The sequence below is a fragment of the Palaemon carinicauda genome, chromosome 28 (assembly GCF_036898095.1).
Source record: "Palaemon carinicauda isolate YSFRI2023 chromosome 28, ASM3689809v2, whole genome shotgun sequence".
NCBI lineage: Eukaryota > Metazoa > Arthropoda > Malacostraca > Decapoda > Palaemonidae > Palaemon > Palaemon carinicauda.
Window position 1 is genome coordinate 22,716,077 of NC_090752.1, and position 20,489 is coordinate 22,736,565.

The 20,489-nt window shown below is 44.5% G+C and overlaps 1 protein-coding gene across 1 annotated transcript in view; it reads right to left on the bottom strand.

The window, feature by feature from the left end:
* The window catches only part of LOC137621477 (oxaloacetate decarboxylase, mitochondrial-like), a 203,708-nt gene that overhangs the window by 145,143 nt on the left and 38,076 nt on the right, over positions 1 to 20,489 (bottom strand). The window contains exon 2 of the mRNA XM_068351810.1: positions 5,604 to 5,703. Coding sequence (XP_068207911.1) covers positions 5,604 to 5,703 — 100 coding nt within the window. The remainder of the gene's footprint in view (positions 1 to 5,603; positions 5,704 to 20,489) is intronic.

Here is a 20,489-nt window from a genome sequence, read left to right on the forward strand (position 1 = left end):
TGATAATGCTTAAAATAAATAACTTTGTATTAATATATGCATGTTTAATCATTGCATATGGAATTCCATCGGGTTTCTAAGGGCTGTATCGTTACAAGTAGCAAGTGTGGAATCAGATTCTCTTTCAGTAAAAGGAAAATTATACGACTATTCCCTTCCTATTGTAAAATTAAGATTTTCTTTTCTTCAATGCTCCTATACTGGTGACAAGGACCTACTTCCTACTTGCATGATATATTTGAAAAATGATCAGCCAGGGCATTGCTAACGTTATTTGCATCAGTCACATACTGACAGTTCACCTTCAACACTGGTGGTGGGTTATGGGTAAATTTGCCAGAAATATTTATTTTTTCCTCCATACAGCAGATGGTGGTGTTCTACTGTTAATGGAGGAAGCAAAAGACACCCAAGATTGGCGCCTAGCTTCTTTCACTTCACAGCAGAACTGTGCTCTACATTTCCTATATATCATCAAGTTCTCCTCTGTACGATGCCTACAAAATCGAGTCAAAGATTTTCTTGAGGCTCTGTGCAAGGCAGTTATCTCTGAAGACCACCAGAGAACTGGTCGTTATTTGAATAACTCTGTGATTTTTTTAATTGAATTAACTCCTGCTGTATGTATTTTCCTTCAGTAAGTCTATGGCATCTTCTATACTTTCAAATTGTTCTGCAGCCCCTTCAATTTCATTTAGTTCGTAATAATTTATTCCAGTCCGCCTTGTCAAGGTTTCATCATGGCGATCTCTGCAAGGGTAGATGATTCTTCGTATTTATGATAATTGGAGTATGATCACTAGTATGCCAATCATCTAACGTTCTTCATTCTAAATCAAGAAGGCAGTTAGCACTTGCAACTGAAAGGTCAATGCGTGATAGGGTATCTGTCTGAACACGAAAGTGTTGGGAGCTCTCCTGTATGAAGGAGTCCCACATATTCATTTTCAACAATTGATGAGATAATACTCCCCCTTGTGTTTGCTAGAACATCGCCCCATATCTCCCAGTAAAAGAAAAGGTTGAGGGAGTTGTTGAATCACCTATAACAAATTATCATTTGAGATGTTGTTTGATTGATTGATTTGAAGTTCTCTGGCATTCTGACATTGAAGGTCATTGACCCCGATATCATTTATTATAAATAAAGATTAAAAGAATATTCAATTCAAACCAGAGAAGTTAATATGTTATAAAAGATGGATAGCATTAAGAAGACCTGCTTCTGATATAAATCTAAAAATTCCACTAGAAGTTAATATGATATAAAACTTAAATAGCATTAAGAATACCTGCTTCTACTATAAATTTCAAAATGCCACTGGCATTGTAAGACACATCATGTCCAAGGATCTTGGCAAGGATGAACCTGCCATCTTTACCACGAGCCTCAAACAGATATCTATTTATTTCAGTGCTATAAGTAGGGCATTCAGTCAACAAGTGCCTCAATGTCAAGGGTATCAAACTGTTGTCGCATTATGGATGGTGTTGGCCAGCCAGCAGAAACTTGTGCGTCATCCTGGTGTGACCAATGCGGAGACGACAAAGAGTAGTCTCCCATTTTCCGGGCATCCCATTATACCTCCAAGAGGATATACCAATCACAATTTCTCTCATCTTATTTTTGCTTAAACTATCCCAATGCTGTTGCCAATTGTTATAAATAGAATTCCAAATTGCTGGTAAAAAAATCATCATAAAAAATGGGAGACCTTCTCGGTAGCAACTCAGCTGCAGCACTCTTTGCCAGTGAATCTGCCTCTTCATTTCCAGACACACCTACGTGTGCTGGAACCCAGCAAAATCGAACTGTTATACCTTTTAGGCCAATAACTAAAAGCCACTCTAAAATCTTTAAAACTAAAGGGTTACTGGAATTAAAACCTTCTAAAGCTTGAAGGACACTTCTTGAATCACTGTAAATGCTAAAATTGCCCTCCTCTTTTTTAATATTATTTTCTCAATAGCTGTTAGTATGCCATATAATTAAGCAGTAAATATGTAAGATATTGGAGGAAGTGCCCCTCTACGGTTAAAAGAACTACTATATACTCCAAATCCAATGCCAGCATCGGATTTGGAGCCATCAGTATATATAAAAGTTGATTCCCTATGTTCTTCAACATGTTCCATAAAAACAGACCTAGCTTCTAATTCAGTCATGTAACACAAATAAAATATCTACAGTAGAGGAAGATATCTCTGGTAATTTCCATGGAGGGGTTGATGGTATCTTATATGGAAGTACCTTACTTCTAATTTTATCAAGACTGCTTAATTATTGTTTTACTCGGAAGCCATAAGGTTGAGGAGATTTTGGGTGTGACTCAAAGTATGTTGAGTTCCTTACAAGGCTTGTAGTCTGAAAAGTTAGAGCTGGGAAGCCTTTGTAACCTAAACCAATACCGAATAATTGAAGACATGCGGTATTGGTCAAGAGGTAACTCTCCAGCATCAACAAGGAGACTTGGAATAGGCGAGGTTCTAAACGCTCCTGTGGACAATCTTATACCAGCATGATGTATTGAATCTAATATCTTTAATCGGCTTGGGGTGGCTGTAGAGTATATTTCACGGCTGTAACTAATTTTGAAAAAAATTAGGGCCTTGTATAATTAGTTTTACGGTCTGCCCCCATGACGTATGGGACAATACGTTTAAAAGATTCAGAACCTCAAGACATTTAGCTTTTAACTTCTTTAAGTGTGGAACCCATGTCACCCTACAATAAAAAATCAATCCTAAAAATTTAGCTTCACCTACACATGGGATCCGTTGACCTTTCATGTATATATCCGGGTCTTGATGTACTCCCCGGATACGACAGAAATGTACAATAGTAGTTTTGCTTGTTGAAAACTTAAACCCATTCATATCAGCCCACTGACTAATTTTGTCCATTGCAAGTTGTAGTTTTCTCTCAACCATTGCCATTCTAGCTCCAGCAAATGATATGGAGAGATCATCCACAAATAGTGTTGAGAGAACGTCCAGGGGTATGACCGAGGATATTCCATTAATTGCTGGTGCAAACAGGGTTACACTAAGTACACTACTCTGAGGAACTCCCTCTGCCTGACATTTACTCTCTGATAGAGTTTCCCCCACTCTCACTTCAAAAACTCTGTGTGTAAGAAATGATTGGATAAAAGGCGGTAGATCTCCTCTCAATTCAATTCATGGATGGTTTTAAGTATAACATAACTCCACGTAGTATCATATACCTCTTCAAGGTAAAAAAAAAGACTGTCACATGATGCTGTTTGGAAGCAAAGGCTTCACAAATAGAAAACTCAAGTTGTATCAGCACATCAGTTGTTGAGTGCATTTTTTCCGAATCCACATTGAATGCGTGATAAAATACCCTTCTTTTCAAGGTACTACATCAGCCTTGCATTGACCATCTTCTCCATGATTTTACATAAACAAGACGTCAATGTAATAGGATGATAGTTTGCTGCTAAAAACTTGTCCTTACCGGGTTTTAAAAAGGATAAAATAATGGCTACTTCCCAAACACTTGGGTCACTATGATCATGCCATATTCTATTAATAATGCTTAAAATAAATAACTTTGTATTAAAATGTACATGTTTAATCATTGCATATGAAATTCCATAGGGTCCAGGGGCTGTATCGTTGCAATGACCAACTGCGGAATCAAATTCTCTTTCAGTGAAAGGAGAATTATACGACTCTTCCCCTCCTGTTGCAAAATTTAAAATTTTCTTTTCTTCAATGTTGCATACTGGTGACCAGGAGCTCCTTCACACTTGCTGGATACATTTGAAAAATGATTAGCCAGGGCATTGGTAACATCATTTCCTTCAGTTACATAGTGTACTGACTAGTCACCTTCAACACTGGTGGTGGGTTGGGGGTGAATTTGCCAGCTATCTTTTTTACCTTCCTCCACACAGAAGATGGTGGTGTTCTACTGTTCATGGAGGAAACAAAAGATATCCATGACTAGCGCCTTGCTTCTTTCATGGCACGACGGAACTGTGCTCTACATTTCTTGTTCATAATTAAATTCTCATCAGTTCGGCGTCTACGCAATCGTGTTTGAGATCTTCTTGTGGCTCTTTGCAGGGCAGTTAGTTCTGAAGACCACTAGGGGACTGGTCGTCATTTGAAATACCCTTTTGTTTTGTGAATTGAATTGACCCCTGTTGTATGGGGAGTTCCATTCAGTAAGTCTATGGCATCATCAATATTTTCAGCCTGTCCTGCATCCCTCTCAATTTCGCTTAGCTCTCGAAATTTATCCCAGTCCGCCTTGACAAGATTCCATCGTGTCAATCTCTGTAAAGGTGTACCATTGTTGGTGTTTAAAATGATTGGTGCATGATCACTAGTATGCCAATCATCTAATGTCCTCCAATCGAAATCGAGAAGGCAATTAGAGTTTGAGATTGATAGGTCAATACATGATAAGGTACCTTTCTGGACATGAAAGTGTGGGGAATCTCCTGTATTAAGGAGTCCCATATCTTCATTTTCCACAATTAATGATATGATATTTCCCCTCGTGTTTGCTAAAATATGCCCCCACAAAGCATGTCTACAATTCAAATCTCCAAGTAAAAGAAAAGGTTGAGGGAGTTGTTGAATTACTTCTACTAAGTTATCATACAAAATGTTACCATTTGTAGGAAAGTAGAGAGAACAAATTGTATATTTTCTCCCTATATCAATCTGTACAATCAGTTAGGAAAAAATAAGAGAGAGAGAAATTTAGATTCGAACTGGGGGGAGCAATATCCCCGAGTTCAAGAGCCCTCTTGCCCGTCACAATGCTTCAACTTTACCTGCTGAAACATGATGACTTCGACAAGGCATTCTCTCGTTAAGAGGGAGATTCCATGGAACACCTTATGCCACGGCATGAGGGGCAAACAGAATGCAGGTCGACTTCAACCTGACTTATAAAGGTACCACAATAGATCACGTCACGGCAGGGGCATGATTGCAAGATGCTAGATGTACTAGCCATAATACAGAACACTTGTAACTAAAAAATAATGGAAGCACAGCTAGTGACAGTGATAAAGTAAAAGGCATTAAGCACTGTAATGGTATTCTAGTGTGGATGTGAAAGTCATGACCATAGAGGAGAGGAGGTGATGCCTCCTCTTAGCAAAACGACCAGAAGACGAGTGAGTAAGCCATTCAGCAGCACTTATTGCTACAGTGCAGTGGGGTTGCCTAGCAACCTACTATGAAGCAATCAAACCCTTTTTCATTTTGGTTGCCTGGTCGTGGAAAACGAGACTAGGAGTAACTCATTTAAATGACTCAGAAGTTTGCATCCACATTGGAATAAACCAACTAACACAAAGAAAGAAAACTTCAAAGACTGATGGACAACATACGACAGAACATAGCAACAGCTAGAATTACAATGACGTGCCCATTGCGAGCCAGAGTGGCTGTCATAATGGCTGCCAGATTCTCGAGAATTCTTAATTAGCTGTCTCCAGCTCATAATAGAGCTAACCCATTCTAAATGACGAAGGTTTGTTTCGCATAGGATCAAAAGCTTTGCTCAAATTAATTTCTACTAGAAAGCAAGCACCAGACTTAGTATGTTTCCATACCTGTATGGGACCAGTGCCAACCTCTAAATATGCAGATGGGGGTTTCATAAATAGAAGTGGTTTGGTGGGAACTTGATTTCCAAGTTCTAAACAGTGATCTCTGCCAAAAGAAAATAAGATTATAGTGTACAGATGTTTTATAAAAAATAATGATGGATTATACCAAATTGTATAACAAGCTATTCATTTCTCAAAATTATAGTTTTAATACAGTATACTATACATAATCATTTTCCTTTTAATCTTATTAACCTTATTTTAAAAACAAAATTCTTGAGGCACAAAATAGGTATATCCCCAGAGATGCTTTAGCAAGGAAAATAAAATTTGTGATATCAGAAAAACCATAACCAAAATATGCAAGTTTTTATAAAATCTATAATTTCAATACTTATCAAATATTCACATGTTTCTATGTTGCAAGTGCACTTGCTTGTTTCTATGTTGCAAGTGCACTAGCTCAACAACAATAAAGTGGAAACATGACTCCAGCTCTGAGTATTCCATTAAGGCATTCCACCTTTCAATCGCCAATTGTTATTACCTATACTGGCATCTTGCTTACATTCTAACAGTTGATTGTGAAGAGGTAAAGAGGGATCATCTATGAATATTAGGAAAGTATTGCAATAAACGGATTTTGAGTGAAGCAAAAAATCTATTTTTGGGTGAGATAGCCATGTCGTCCTGATGGAAGGTTCCTATAAGTAGCTTCCTAGGGTATATTTGACTACAGTGATATTCCCAGAGAATTTACCTTTAGGTCTCCAGAATTCTAACTCCTGGCGCAAATATCCTTAAAATTTCTCTCAAGGATATCCCATAATATCCGGGGACGTATATCTTGACACGACACATAGCAATCTTCACCCCAAATAGCGTTTTCCTCCATTACTACCTTGAGTATCTAGATGGCGCCATCGTCACCGCCATGTTTATGTTTTATTCCTTGTAGCGTTGAGCAAGGTGCTACAGATATAGTAGTTTCAGGAGGGATCCTGCCAAGGGCTTTTCTATAAAAAGGAGGGCGGGTCCATCAGGACGACATGGCTATCTCACCCAAAAAAGGGATTTTGACGAAGGAAAAATCTATTTCTGGGCGAGAGACCTGTGCCGCCCTGTGAAATGCTCCTTTAGCATCATTTCTAAGGTATATAACTGCTAAATAATACCAGAGAAAAAATTGCATAGGAATGCTAGGTGTGAACCCAGCTCGCTCACCTGAAAGGTGTCGGTATATTATAACAAGGGCGTGAAAATCACATGCAGAGGTCTCGTACCAATTAGATATCTCCTCGTCAATATCCCCCAAATCAAGAGGAGCCATCCCAAGTCCACCACAGACCTACCAACAAGCCCACCCACGCCAATGACGTCACTCCTCATAGCACCCAAGTTTGGGTCCAACAGGGAGGGCGAGCAGAGGGTGGGTTCACTGGGCGGCACAGGTCTCTCGCCCAGAAATAGATTTTTCCTTCGTCAAAATCCCTTTTCTGGGCTCCGACCTGTGCCGCCCAGTGAAATAGTACCAGAGAAATGGTCCCAAACTTGGAACCAAAATATTAAGTGAAAAAAAAAAACATGATTTAATACACGTTAAATGTAAATACAAAGTATTCGAGATAAATGAGAAAACTCCTTACGTAACAATATAAATGCAATATAAGTATAAAACATGGGATGCAAACTGAATGTATAATCCTATGTTATAGGAGAAAAACATAAGCATCAAAATAAGGTCCCAACTAAGAGAATACCAGGACAATCAAAACAATTAGATTACTGTAAGGATAAAATATAACAATCTCGAATGAATAAAAGTGATCATGGGCAAAAATTATAAATTGTTGAGGACTGTACATAAGGATGCAACTGAAGGGTGCGATCCAAAAGATAAACCAAACCACTGTAGGGACAATAAGTAAGGCAGGTAAGGGGAAGAGAAAAAAGGGGGAGGGAGAAGGGCAAGACTTAGTGATTAAGATTCATGATGATCAGGAGGAATCACATTTCCTGCTGCCACTGTAGCAAATTTTAGGGCTTCCAAAGGTTTTAAATAGTGGCATTTGAAAACTGTTGGGGACTTCCAGCCTGTATATTTCGTGAGGTCATCAAATTTCATGTGGTGGAAATAATTAATAGAAGTAGCTACAGCTCGAATATCATGGACATGTGGGAATGATTCTGGGTTAGCCTGTTTAATGAAATACAGAATCTGTTGTCTGATCCCTTTAAGGGTGATGGTTCCTCCGTTCTCTCTAATAAATAAGGGCCCCGAGGACTTAGTGGAAGTTCTATTTAGGTAGGCTTTCAAAGTCGTAACTGGGCATAAGGATGGATCCCGTGGAAGGGGAACAATCTTCCAGGGGGACCATCTATTTTGAGGGTCCTCATTCTTTGCCAGGAATGTTTTGTCAGAGGAGAGAACTTCTCCTGACGAGAGAAAATCAATATGGCCTGGATTTCTAGACAAGGCTAAAAGCTCCGAAATTCTGGCACCAGAGGCTAAGCTCATTAGGAATAGGGTTTTCCATAATAATGGGATATAGGCACATGATTCATTAGGAGTGTCAGAAGCTAATTTGAGAACATCATTCAGAAACCAGGAAACTGCGGTAGGACGAGCTTATGGTTTCAATCTGGCACAAGCTTTAGGAATGGAAGAGAGGTATGAATCCGTAAGGTCAATATTGAATCCAATCTGAAAAATCTTTTTCAAGGCCGATTTAATGGTAGTAATAGTGCTAGCTGCTAGGCCCAATTCAAATAGAGTCCTAAAAAAGGTTACTGTTAGGTTCATAGTCATTCTCTCAACCTTTGAGTCCTTTAGGAACTTGGCGAGTTTCTTGACAGCCGAGTCATATTGTCGAAGGGTGGACTCCCTCTTATCTGATTCCAAAAATAAAGTATTTTGAGGGTCAATATCTGCGCCTCTTTGGGCCGCGAATTTCATAAAGTCCATAAAGTTAGGGCACTCCGAGCGATTGAGGAAGCGAACACAGTGCAAGTTTGTACTGTCTGTGTTAGTATTGGATTGGGGATCCGCCGGGGGCGGAGACCCAGTTCCACCAGAAGGGGGAACCAATTGCTCTTGGGCCAGTTGAGGGCTACTAGAGCCACTTGTCCCTTGAAAGTTCTGAGCTTGTCCAATACTTTCATCAATAGGTTGATTGGAGGGAATAGATAAATCTTTTCCCAAATGTTCCAATCCAGTGACATTGCGTTTGTGGCGTAGGCTAGGGGGTCCAGGTTGGGGGCTACGTAGTACTCTAGTTTGTGGTTGGACTCTGTCGCAAACAGGTCCACCTGAAGGCCCGGGACCTGGGATAGAATCCACTTGAATGACTTGAGGTCCAGGGACCATTCCGACTCTAGTGGGGTCGTTCTGGACAGAGCGTCCGCAACTACATTGCTTACTCCCGCCAGATGGACTGCTGACACATGCCACTTATTGGATGTTGCCAAGGAGAAAATGGCTAACATTACATGATTTATGTGCCCCGATTTTGAGCCTCCTCTGTTTAAGCAGCGAACTACGACTTCGCTGTCTAGAACCAATCTGATGTGTTGGTTTCTGGCTGGGGCCAAGCGTTTCAGAGTGAGGAACACTGCCATGGCTTCTAAAACATTTATGTGAAGCTGGCGGAACATTGGTGACCAAAGACCTTGGGTCTTCTTGAACTGGGAATATCCCCCCCAGCCTGTCAGGGAGGCACCTGTGTGAATGACCAGCTTTGGAGGTGGATATTGCAAGTGGAAGGATTTTGTCAGGTTCTTTACCAATGTCCATGGTTGGAGCCTTTTCTTTAGGATTGGAGGGAGACGAGCTCTTTTGTCTCGATACTTCTTGTTCGCCCTGGAACGCCAATTCCGATTTATGTCTTTCAACCTGGCCTTCAGTAATATGTCTGTCACTGAGGCAAACTGGAGGCCACCCAGAATCCTCTCTTGGTTTCTTCTGGATGTCAATTTGTCCATGAGGAAACGCTTTGTGTTTTTTGCTATTTCTCTTCTTTTGGCCGATGGAAGGCATAGGGTGTGGGAGTTTAGGTCCCATTGTAACCCTAGCCATTGGAAAGTCGACTTCGGGACTAGGCGAGATTTCGCGAAGTTGAAGGAATGATATGACCTTGTTTGTTGCCGTCAGGCAATTCTCGACGTTGTTTGACCAAACGAGCCAATCGTCTAGGTACGTTACTACCTGAATTTCTTGGGTTCTTAATTCTTGTATTACCGTCTCTCCTAGTTTGGTCAATATTCTGGGTGCTATATTTAGTCCGAATGGCATTACTTTGAAGGTGTATGCTTGTTTGCCTAGCTTGAAGCCTAGGTACGGACGAAAATGCCTTGCTATCGGAACATGATAGTAGGCATCAGTAAGATCGATGGAGGTGGTGACGGCCCCACGGGGAAGTAAGGTCCGCACCTGAGAGACGGTTAGCATGTGAAACTTGTCGCATTGAATGTAAGAGTTTAGATGGGATAGGTCCAGGATTACTCTTCTTTTGTCTGAGTCTTTCTTTGGCACGCTGAATAAGCGACCTTGAAATTTCAAGTGACGTGCCTTTGAGATTGCGTTCTTTTGAAGCAGATCGTCTGTGAACGAGGCTAACTCTCTTGTTGGGTGTTGGTAAAAAATGGTTGGTGGAGGGGGCCCTTCTATCCAACTCCACTCCAGACCTTTGGAAATTATACTGAGTGCCCAACTGCTCAAAGTCCAGTTCTTCCGGAAGATGTAGTGTCTTCCCCCTACCTGTGATGTCTCAATAATTCGTGGAGGGTTTACCTCCTCGTCCTCCGCGGAGACCTCGGGCTCGAGGGGCGATCCTTCCACCTCTGGCACGAAAGGTGCCCCTTGCGCCAGAGCCTCTGGTACGCTGGTATCCATGAGAGGCCCCCCGAGTCTCAAAGGTGGGGTTGTAGACCGGGGAAGCATAGGTAGCGGAGGCTAGCTGAGCCTGAGGGACCAACACGTATTGTTGTTGGTGATGGCCCTTTGAGGTGGAAGGGAGGTTTCCCTGAGCTAAAGGGACCGGTTGAACCATCTGCTGGGGCTGTCGGGTTTGGTAAGAGGGGAAAGGCCTCAGTCTCTTCCTGCCGCGAGATTGGGGAGCGACAGGTTCAAATTTGCGTTTAGGGACTAGACCCCAACGAACCTTGAGGCTCTGATTAACTCTGGCCGCTTCGCTGAGGGCACTATTCACCAGATCTTCTGGGAATAGGTCTGTACCCCAGATTGGGGCCTTAATGAGCCTGTTAGGCTCATGCCTGATGGTGGCTTCCGCCAATACATGTTTGCGGCAGCGGCGCCTAGCTGCCAGGAAGTCGTAAGCATCCGACAACAAGGTGTGGAGCAAAGTCTTTGTTTGCACTTTGAAGAGGGGTTCCTCTTCATATATGAAGGATGTCAATTCCGCCATAGTTGCCGAGTTAATCGAGCGACTCAGGCGCATACGAGCCTCATACTGGAGGCGAATCAGGGACTCCGGGAGCTTAGGGAGTCTCTCACTAAATTGAGTGGAGGTGCAATCAGGGCTCAGCTTACCCACAGTGAATGTCACCGGGGCACCAGTCCAGCACTCATGGTCCCCTGGGAAAACAAGGGAAGTCAAGTCTGTTTCCCGCAGCTGCGGTAATGGCTTGTCTTCATTCACGGCCTGCATGGCAAGGTCCATGATTTTAGTGACACACGGCGTAGGGGTGCGCTCGTCTGCCACAAACATGGTGTAAGAACTCTAGAATGGAGTGAGCATCGTGTTGAAGCACTCCAGCTCATTTAGGGTCCGAACCCAAGCGGATTGGGCCTGTTCTTTCGGGTAAATTACGGTCTCCCTAGGAACTTTGTCCAGGTGGACCAGAGCCTCCTCAGTGAGGCGGGCGAAGCCAGGGAAAGAAAACTGCAAACCCGGCGGGTAGAACTCAAAATCTTCCACCGGCCAGGTGCCAAAACCCTCGATGGTTAACATCCCATCCTTAAAGGGTGCATGAATTGCCAACTTCCAAGGGTTGTTTTTGACAAAATCCGAGAGTTTCGAGGCATCCAGAATAGCGTACTGCTGCTGTTGGGGCAGACCGAAGCACATGAGACCCTCGACGAGAGACTCTTGGTTTTGAACTTTCAAAACGAGGGTATTAACTAAGGTACCCAGGCGTTCCAAGGTGTTGGAAAAGGCCAACACCTCGAAAGAAGGCGCGGGCCACTTACCGCCGACTGCGTAGGTTGCAAGCCGGGTGTCACTCTCGACTCCGGGGCGGGAGGAGCATGTGTGACTGGGTCCACAGGGACCTTGGAAGACGAAACTCGTGAGGATGAAGTCCTAGGGGTTCTGGGTGGTTTCGTCGCATTGGAAGACCTGCGGGTCTTAGTTAGGGGTTTGCGTGACGACTTAACCTTCGGCAACACAGGAGGGTTGCTGACATCTGTGGGGTGTCGTCCAGAGAACCCCGGAAAAGAAGAAGTAGAAGATGTAGAAAAGGCCGGACTAAGGACAGGAATCTTAGACCGGGACACACTTGCCTCACTTACAGTCCTACCTGGGTCTGGCTCATCCAAGGCCATGGGTTCGACGTCCAAGTTCATAGCAGCCACGTCACTGGTGATGGATTCTCCAGAAACACCGGGGTCTTCGGAGAGGAGTTGCTCAGTGATCCCGGCAATGATAGGATCCGCCACCTCCTTAGGAACAGCCGCTGAATGTTTGGCGTTTGGATAAAGGAGGTTGCACATCTCCTCAGAGAGAACGTAGGGGTGCCGGGCCTCGATATTGCGGGCGAACCCGCCGACCCATACCTTAAGAGTCGCCAAGGCTGTAGACTTGGAAGACTGTGAACTCTGAAAGAGAAGGTACCGTTACTAAGGAAGGAGAGGTAGAGAACACCGAGAAGGTGAATAAACCGAACGCATGCGTCGTCGGAGTCTCCTATGACTAATTTTAAATTAGAATATAACCGGATAGCAGGTAAATCCCGAAATTAGTCTAAGTAAACTATAACGTAAAATAACGGTAGGAACACTTACTGAGTCCGAAGTGAGGACGGAGACGAGGTCGTAGCAGACCACACAGTTGTCGGGATGCCAGACAGTTAAATCGCCGACGTGGACCGAACAGTGGGCGTGTGACCTACACACATCATGTCCCCATGCTTGCTGTAGAACGGCCGCACAGGCTATCACCATACAGCGTACAACCTGTAATATAAAGGATACATAAGTATCACAGGTAATTCAGTATCCTACGGGGATCCCGGGTGTGCCGGGACTAAAGTAAACGATAAGAAACGTTAGCATTAGGATACTATATGAGGTTCTCCCGGCAGGGCCGGGAGAAAAGGCATACAGATTAAGTTAACTCACAATAATTAGGATTAACCGTGTACTTAATGATTAACTTAATAATAACAATAAGGGAATTCCGTGTATGGTGAGATCATTCCGGGTAAGGGTAAGGGAGATAATATCCCTTAGGCATCAGAGAGTGAACACGTAGAGATATAAGGTTAACATAACATGTTTCCGTTGGCTCCGGAGAGACAACTGAGTGAGGGAGACGGGCACCGGACCTACCGGGGTAGGGGGGGGAGGACTCCCTACTAAAGGAACCTTAAGTTAATAAACACTCAATGAAACCATGTAATATCCCGCATGGGGAATGAACAGAGAGCTCACAACCAAAGGGACAAACAAAACTTCCGATCTCCTGATGGCCAATCGAAGAGGGCGGGAATCCGACTGTGGCGGAAGGATGTGAATAACTCGCAAGTGTAACAGATCTAGGCTCTGATAAGGCAAGGAGTCAAGCGGTATCCTGGGGAGGGATGGGGGGGGGGAGGTCGGAGCGTACGGACGAAAGGGATCAGCCGAGAACCCGAACAGCTGACTCCAGGTCTCTAAGAGATGACAGGTATTCCCAGGGGGGATGGGGTGTATGCGGTGGCATACTCAGGCTCAGGTAGTGGGAGGAGCCCCAGAGGGGAAGAGGAGTACGGGGAGCCATACTCAAGATCAGGGAGTGGGAGGAGCCAAAGAGCTGCAGATGGATACGAGGCGATCGCGAGAGGCCGTGCAAGGACAGGAGTACCAACCTGTCCAGCCAGGATCGCGAGACACTAACATAACGAATGATCACAACACGGAATAAAAATAACTAGGTTAAGGCATGCAGGATAAGCTGATACAATGAATATGAGAGAGAGGGACGCAAGAAAGGCAGGGAAAAACAAAACAATGCATGGGCGCGCCCGCCAGTACGGGGAGGACCAGGGCTGGACAGGGGTACCAACATAACACCGAACGGAAACAAACCGAATGGTAAACTAAACGTTAAACACTGCCGATCGAGAGTCCCCCTCAGATAAAATGACTAAACTCTTAAATAACAGCGATTACATGGAATCGTGGGAAGAGAACTAATCTTAAAATATTAGCACAAGGCGTCTTCACGGTACTGACCGAGAGGGGCGCCGCCATAACCTAACACGGCGTGGGATAACCATGGTGATAACAATAATAGTAAAATAACTGCTCAAGCATCGGTAAAGCGCAAGGTTCAAAACGAATAACAAATAGTATGGAGGACCAAATGTAAATTGTTAAGAACGGGCTAGGAGGTAGCAAGAACTAAAATGGCCGCCGCGTCGCGGGGTCGACAACAATAGCGAAACAAATACAGTAATCATGAATAACACTAAAAGTAAGGTTAATGCTACCTCCGAAAGCTCAGAAAACATAAGTCTGGTACTTAACTTCGATGAGGAAGCTTGAGAGTCCGACATCATGAGCAGAAAGGGTGTAAAAATCCAAAAAGCACAAGCGAAAAAATCACAGCAACAAAGCGAGAGCGATGCTAAATGAGGAGTGACGTCATTGGCGTGGGTGGGCTTGTTGGTAGCGACGGTCTGTGGTCGACTTGGGACGGCTCCTCTTGATTTGGGGGATATTGACGAGGAGATATCTAATTGGTACGAGACCTCTGCATGTGATTTTCACGCCCTTGTTATAATATACCGACACCTTTCAGGTGAGCGAGCTGGGTTCACACCTAGCATTCCTATGCAATTTTTTCTCTGGTATCATTTAGCAGTTATATACCTTAGAAATGATGCTAAAGGAGCATTTCACTGGGCGGCACAGGTCGGAGCTCAGAAATAGATTTTTCGCTTCGCTCAAAATCCGTTTTTTGGGCTCAGGCCATGTCGTCCTGATGGAAGGTTAGCAGAGCATTATTTAGAAAGTACTGTATCTGTGGATTTTCCAAATGTGCCTTAACCTCAGGACAATATTTCCTTGGTCATCCAGACCATAGACACATAAGGCGTTACCATTATACGTCATTACTTCTAATCATGAACTATGTCGGTGCTTATTGCCCCCTGCAGGGAAGAGTCATACTTGACTTAGGAAAGAGTCTCGAGGTTTGCATATATCAAATGAACAAACATAGCATCAAGAGCATACAAGTCTTACTGTATGCGAAGCCCGTCAAAGTTTGTACACTAATACGAACAAAAGTTTATATGAGCCAACATAACACCAGAGCATACACGATTTGCTGTATGCAAAACCAAGCAAAGCTTGTACTCGTGTAGGAACAATGTATGCGTAGGCAGAGAAAGGTTGTACTCAGAACAAGTTATCTACTTGTTCACATGTCCACATGCCGATTATTAAGGGTTAAATAATACTCTCGCATATCTTTATTAATTCAAATTTGGGGCAAAACAAAACACAGATGCCAATCAAGTATTTATTGGTAATGAATAACCAGCAATTCAACATACATAACATAGCATTAGTATCATGCTAATGAATGCAATAGGAAACATAAATAATACAGTCAAGACCAGAAATGATTACAGTATTTCACCTGAAAGGGAAAAATGATTAATGCCACAAAACTGAAAATTTAATAAATTTTCTAATATGCATTTCTATGAATGACTGTTTCTTCACACTGTGCAAAAACACAAGGCACGAGTGTTATCTCTATGTTTCTTCACCTTTAATAACTGGAACAGTCCATAGTGCCACATTGGTGACACTAATATTTACGTGTTGCACTGTGAAGTGTCAACACCTTCACCTGATTTTACCAGTCCCAATCAATTCACTGTTCCTCGCAGCGCTAAGCGACAGGTTTTAGCACACTACCTGCCGCCACCACATAACGTTTCAACTCTTGCACTTGTTTCGCGTAGTGCTTAAAGAATACTCTGGATGACCTCCATCCAGTTTACGAGCGAAGGCGCTCTAAGTCCATGTATTGGAAAAAGTTCAATGACGAAGCAATTTTCCTGGGATCATGACCTGCGGGTGTACTGTCAGGATCCGCTCTGCAAATGAAATAGGTGATCTACACCCTTAGTTGCTTTAGGGATAAGTTTGAACCCGAGGTTTCTCCTTTAAAGAGCTGTCCTCCCCTGAAGTCTGAAGTTCGACGAAGATAGACCTTTAGACACACTACTGGACACAGCGAGACTCCTTCCTTCAGAGGGCAGATTCTCCAGGGACCCCACCTTTTGGTAGGTAGCTCGTTCTTGGCGAGAAACGTTGGGTCAGGAAAGAGATTCAGTTCTCCCGCTTCTGTGAACTGAATATGGCTGTCATCTATAGAAAGGGCCACTACTTCACTAACTCTGGCCCCGAGGCTAGAACAAACAAGAATATAACTTTCTGGGTTAAGTCTTTCAAAGAGCAATCCTCATTGTTCACTGTTGAGGCAAAGTGTAGGCCCTTATCCAAGGACCATGAACTGGGCTTCGGAGGTGCTGCAGGCCTAAGTCCAGCACAAACCTTAGGGATCTTGTTAAAGATTTCATTGGATAAGTCTACTTGGAAGGCGTAAAGCAGAGGTCTAGTCAAGGCTGACTTACACGTTGTTATCGTGTTGGCTGCTAAACCTTGTCCATGAATGTGAATAAAGAAGGATAAACAGAAATCTGTTGAGATCTCTTTTGGTCTTCTTGCCTTGACGAAAGCAACCCACTTCTTCCAAGACGACTCATATTGTCTTCTGGTTGACTTAGACTTATATTCTTCTAAGAAGTCTATACTGTCTCTCGAGATCCCAAACCTTATCTTAACTGCTAAGGAGAGAAAATCATGAGATGAAGGTTTTGGGTTTTCTGTGATGAAGCGAAGAGAGTTGACTTCTGTACTTGTTGAGTCAGTACTGGGTCCGTCAAAGGGACCAGCCTCAGCTTCAGTTCAAATACTAGAGGGAACCAATTGCTCTTCGGCCACTTGGGAGCCACTAGAGCTGCCGTTCCCTGAAAGGATCTCAGCTTGTTGAGGACCTTCAACAGGAGGTTGGTTGGAGGGAACAGGTAAATCCAGTTCCATCTGTTCCAATCGAGAGACATGACGTCCACCGCCTCCACTAGAGGGTCCTCGTATGGGGCCACATAACAAGGTAGTTTCTTGTTGTCGTTCGTCGCGAAGAGGTCGATCTGCAGTCCTGGGACTTGACGTAAGATGAAGGAGAATGATCCTGCGTCTAGGGACCATTCTGACTCTATCGGCGAGAGCCTGAATAGAGCGTCCGCCGTCACATTGCGGAACCCTTGAAGGTGAACTGCTGATAAGTGCCATCTCTTCTTTTCCGCTATGCAGAAGATGGCCAACATCACTTGGTTGATTTTGGGTGACCTCGAACCTTGATGATTCAAAAATCTCACTATCACCTCGCAGTCTAGAGTCAGTCTTATGTGGACTGAATGGCGAGGAGACAGTTTCTTCAGCATGAAAAAGACTGCCATGGCTTCCAAAACGTTGATGTGGAAGGTCTTGAATAGAGAGGAACAAGTCCCTTGGACTTTCCATTGGTGAGAGTGACCTCCCCGTCCTTCCTTTGATGCGTCCGTATGGATGATGACTGAAGGTAGAGGTGGTTGTAAGGGTACAGACCTCTTCAGGTTCTTGGCCTTCGACCATGGCTTGAGAAGTGGTCGTAGTTGAGTCAGTATCGGTCTCCTTAGATCTCTTCGAGCGTTTGATGCGTATCGTCTCCAGACTCCTGATGCATCTTTCAGCTGTACTCTTAGCACCGGGTCTGTCACTGATGCAAACTGAAGGGAGCCCAGTACTCTCTCCTGTTGGCGTCTTGATATCCTGTCGTATTTCAGTAGTCTCGACAAATCCCGCTATCTCTCTCCTCTTCCCAGGTGGAATGGAGAGACGGTGTGACTTTAAGTTCCAATGTATTCCCAGCCATTGAAACTCCTGAGCTGGAGATAATCGAGACTTTTTGACGATCTTGAATTCCAGATGTTCCAGGAACTGGACCACTTTTTTGGATGCTTGCATGCATTCCGTCTCGGATGCTGCCCACACCAGCCAATCGTCCAGGTAGACCACCACCTGGACACCTTCTAGGCGTAGTTGTTGAACGACTGCATCTGCAAGCTTTGTATAAATCCTTGGGGCTATGTTTAGTCTGAAGGGCATGGCTCTGAAGACGTATTTCTTCTTCTGTAGCCTGAATCCTAGGTAGGAGGAGAGTGGGCGATTGATTGGAATATGCCAATAGGCATCTGCCATGTCTATCGAGACTGTGTACGCCCGTTTTGGCAGCAGGGTCCTTATGTGTTGAAGGGTTAACATCCTGAACTTGTTGTTTTCTATGAACTTGTTGAGTGGCGACAAGTTCAGAATGACTCTTTGTTTGTCCGAGTCCTTCTTATGAACACAAAACAGCCTCCCTAGGAATTTGATGGACTTTGCCCCCCTTATCACCCGTTTGCTCAAGAGTTCTCGGGTATATTCTTCCAAGACGGGGGTAGAGTGTTGGAAGAATTGAGGAAATGATGGTGGAGCTGTGTTCCAGCTCCAACCTAGTCCGTTCTTGATTAGGCTGTGGTCCCAGGGATCGAAGGTTCAGCGATCCCGAAATCTTTGGAGTCTTCCTCCTACCGGAAGCATCTCATTAGTTCGGTTGTCCGGAAGACTTGCCTCCTTGACCGCGTCCTCCCCTACCCGGTCTTCTTCTTGAGGGGTGTCTAGAGGAGCCTCTACTCGACCCTCTACCTTTAGGGCGAAAGGTAGTGGTCTGCCTCTCATAGGTAGGAGTAAAGGCTGGTGACTGGGCCACCATCTACTGAGGCACCATCTGGTAGGTGGGTTGGGGTTGTACCACCATCTGGGGCACCGCGGTCATTGGAACTGCGGGAAGTTGTTGTTGTTATTTCCTGGCAGGGCGAGAGGGCAACCTAGGTCTCTTCGTCTTCCTTTTTGGTTGGGGACCCTCATCCGGGGAAGACTTCCTCTTCGCCGACATGCCCCACTTTTGGAGAAGATTCCTATTCTCCCTGGCAGCCTTGTCAACTACTTCTTTGACCACTTTACTCGGAAAGAGGTCTTTTCCCCAGATATTGGAAGCTATCAGCTTCCTGGGTTCGTGTTTCACTGCAGCCGAGGCAAACACGAACTCCCTACATGCTCGTCTGGCCCTAACAAAGCCATATAGATCCTTGACCAGCGTTGCCAAATGTGATTTGGCCACGACCATGAACATGTCTGGGGATCTATTATCGCTTGCCATAGGCTCCAAGGTATTCTGGAGGGACAGGGATGCGGCAAGCCTTTCCTTTGTCTCTTGCTCCCTACGCAAAAGAAAGTCAGACAACTTAGGGAGGTTTTCGCTGAACTGGCGTCCAGCAATATCCGCCTCCAACTTCCCAACTAAGAACGTAAGATGTATTTCCTTCCAGTCTTTGTCATCCGTAAGCAGAGCTAGTGATAAGGGTCTACACTCCTCAAGTGTAGGGCAAGGTTTCCCAGCTTCTACTGCCTTCATAACTGCCTTAAACCCTTATTCCGCAAAGGGAAAGGCTAGTTTAGCTGGAGCAAGAAAAAGAACGGTGTTTCTTGCTCAGGGATGGCACTTTCGAATTAGTGAGGCCCCTGTCTTTCAGACTGCTTGCCATCAGAGCTTGAGCTTCCTCATGGTCAAGAACTATTACCTCTTTCGGCTCTGTCTCCTCCTTGGACACAAGTCCCGCCTTCAGACGGACGAAGCAGTCTGGGTAAGATTCAAAGCTGGGCCAAAAGTCGACATCCTCAATGAGGACGGCTCCCAGCTTCTCTGAAATTAAGATCTCCCCGTTTGTAATTGGCATGTACTCTGCAAGCCTCCAAGGGTTTACTTCAGAACAAAAAGGAAGATCTTTCACATTGAGTCTCTTCTGAGACCCACGGGACAATGCGAGATGGTCCATCCTTCTCCTCAGATCAGCGTCCCTTTCTTCGTTTTGCTTACGGAGAGTCTCCATCATCGTCATGAGACTAGCCAAGGCTTTTCCCATTTCGTCAGATGGAGGAGCAGAAGACGTAGAGGGCACTGGTTCTGGGGCCGGAACCGACGAAACGGACTCCAATTCGACGTCATCCTCTTCAGTCTCAGGAACCAAGGTAGACTCCTCTTCCAGACCTTCCGCAAGAAGGCCTTTCTCGGTGTCCTCTGACAGCTCTGACAGCCTCTCATCTAGGTGGATGTCCTTACCACGTCAGAGACATCCGTATCTACGGAAATCTGTACGCAAGGGATCTCAGGTTGAGGCTGTGGAATAACGGTATCCGCAGTTGCCTTGGGGAACAGATAGGCTCGCATCCGTTCATTCGGAAGGTAAGGCCCCGTGGCATTCTTCTGAAAGCCACGAACCCATCCCCGCAGCTTACTCTGTGCTGCATCCCTAGACTACGCTGTCTTGGGGTCATGAAAAGCCTCAGTAACCAAGGCTTTGCATACATTGCAGTCCTGGGGGTCCCAGTACTTTAGGGGTCCCAGTACTTTAGAGGTCCCTTGGAGATGGAACAGAGAGAGAGTGCCCTGCACTTTACATGGCCGCAGAAGTCCTTGCTCCTCACGTTGCAAAAGACTCGCAGGCACTTAG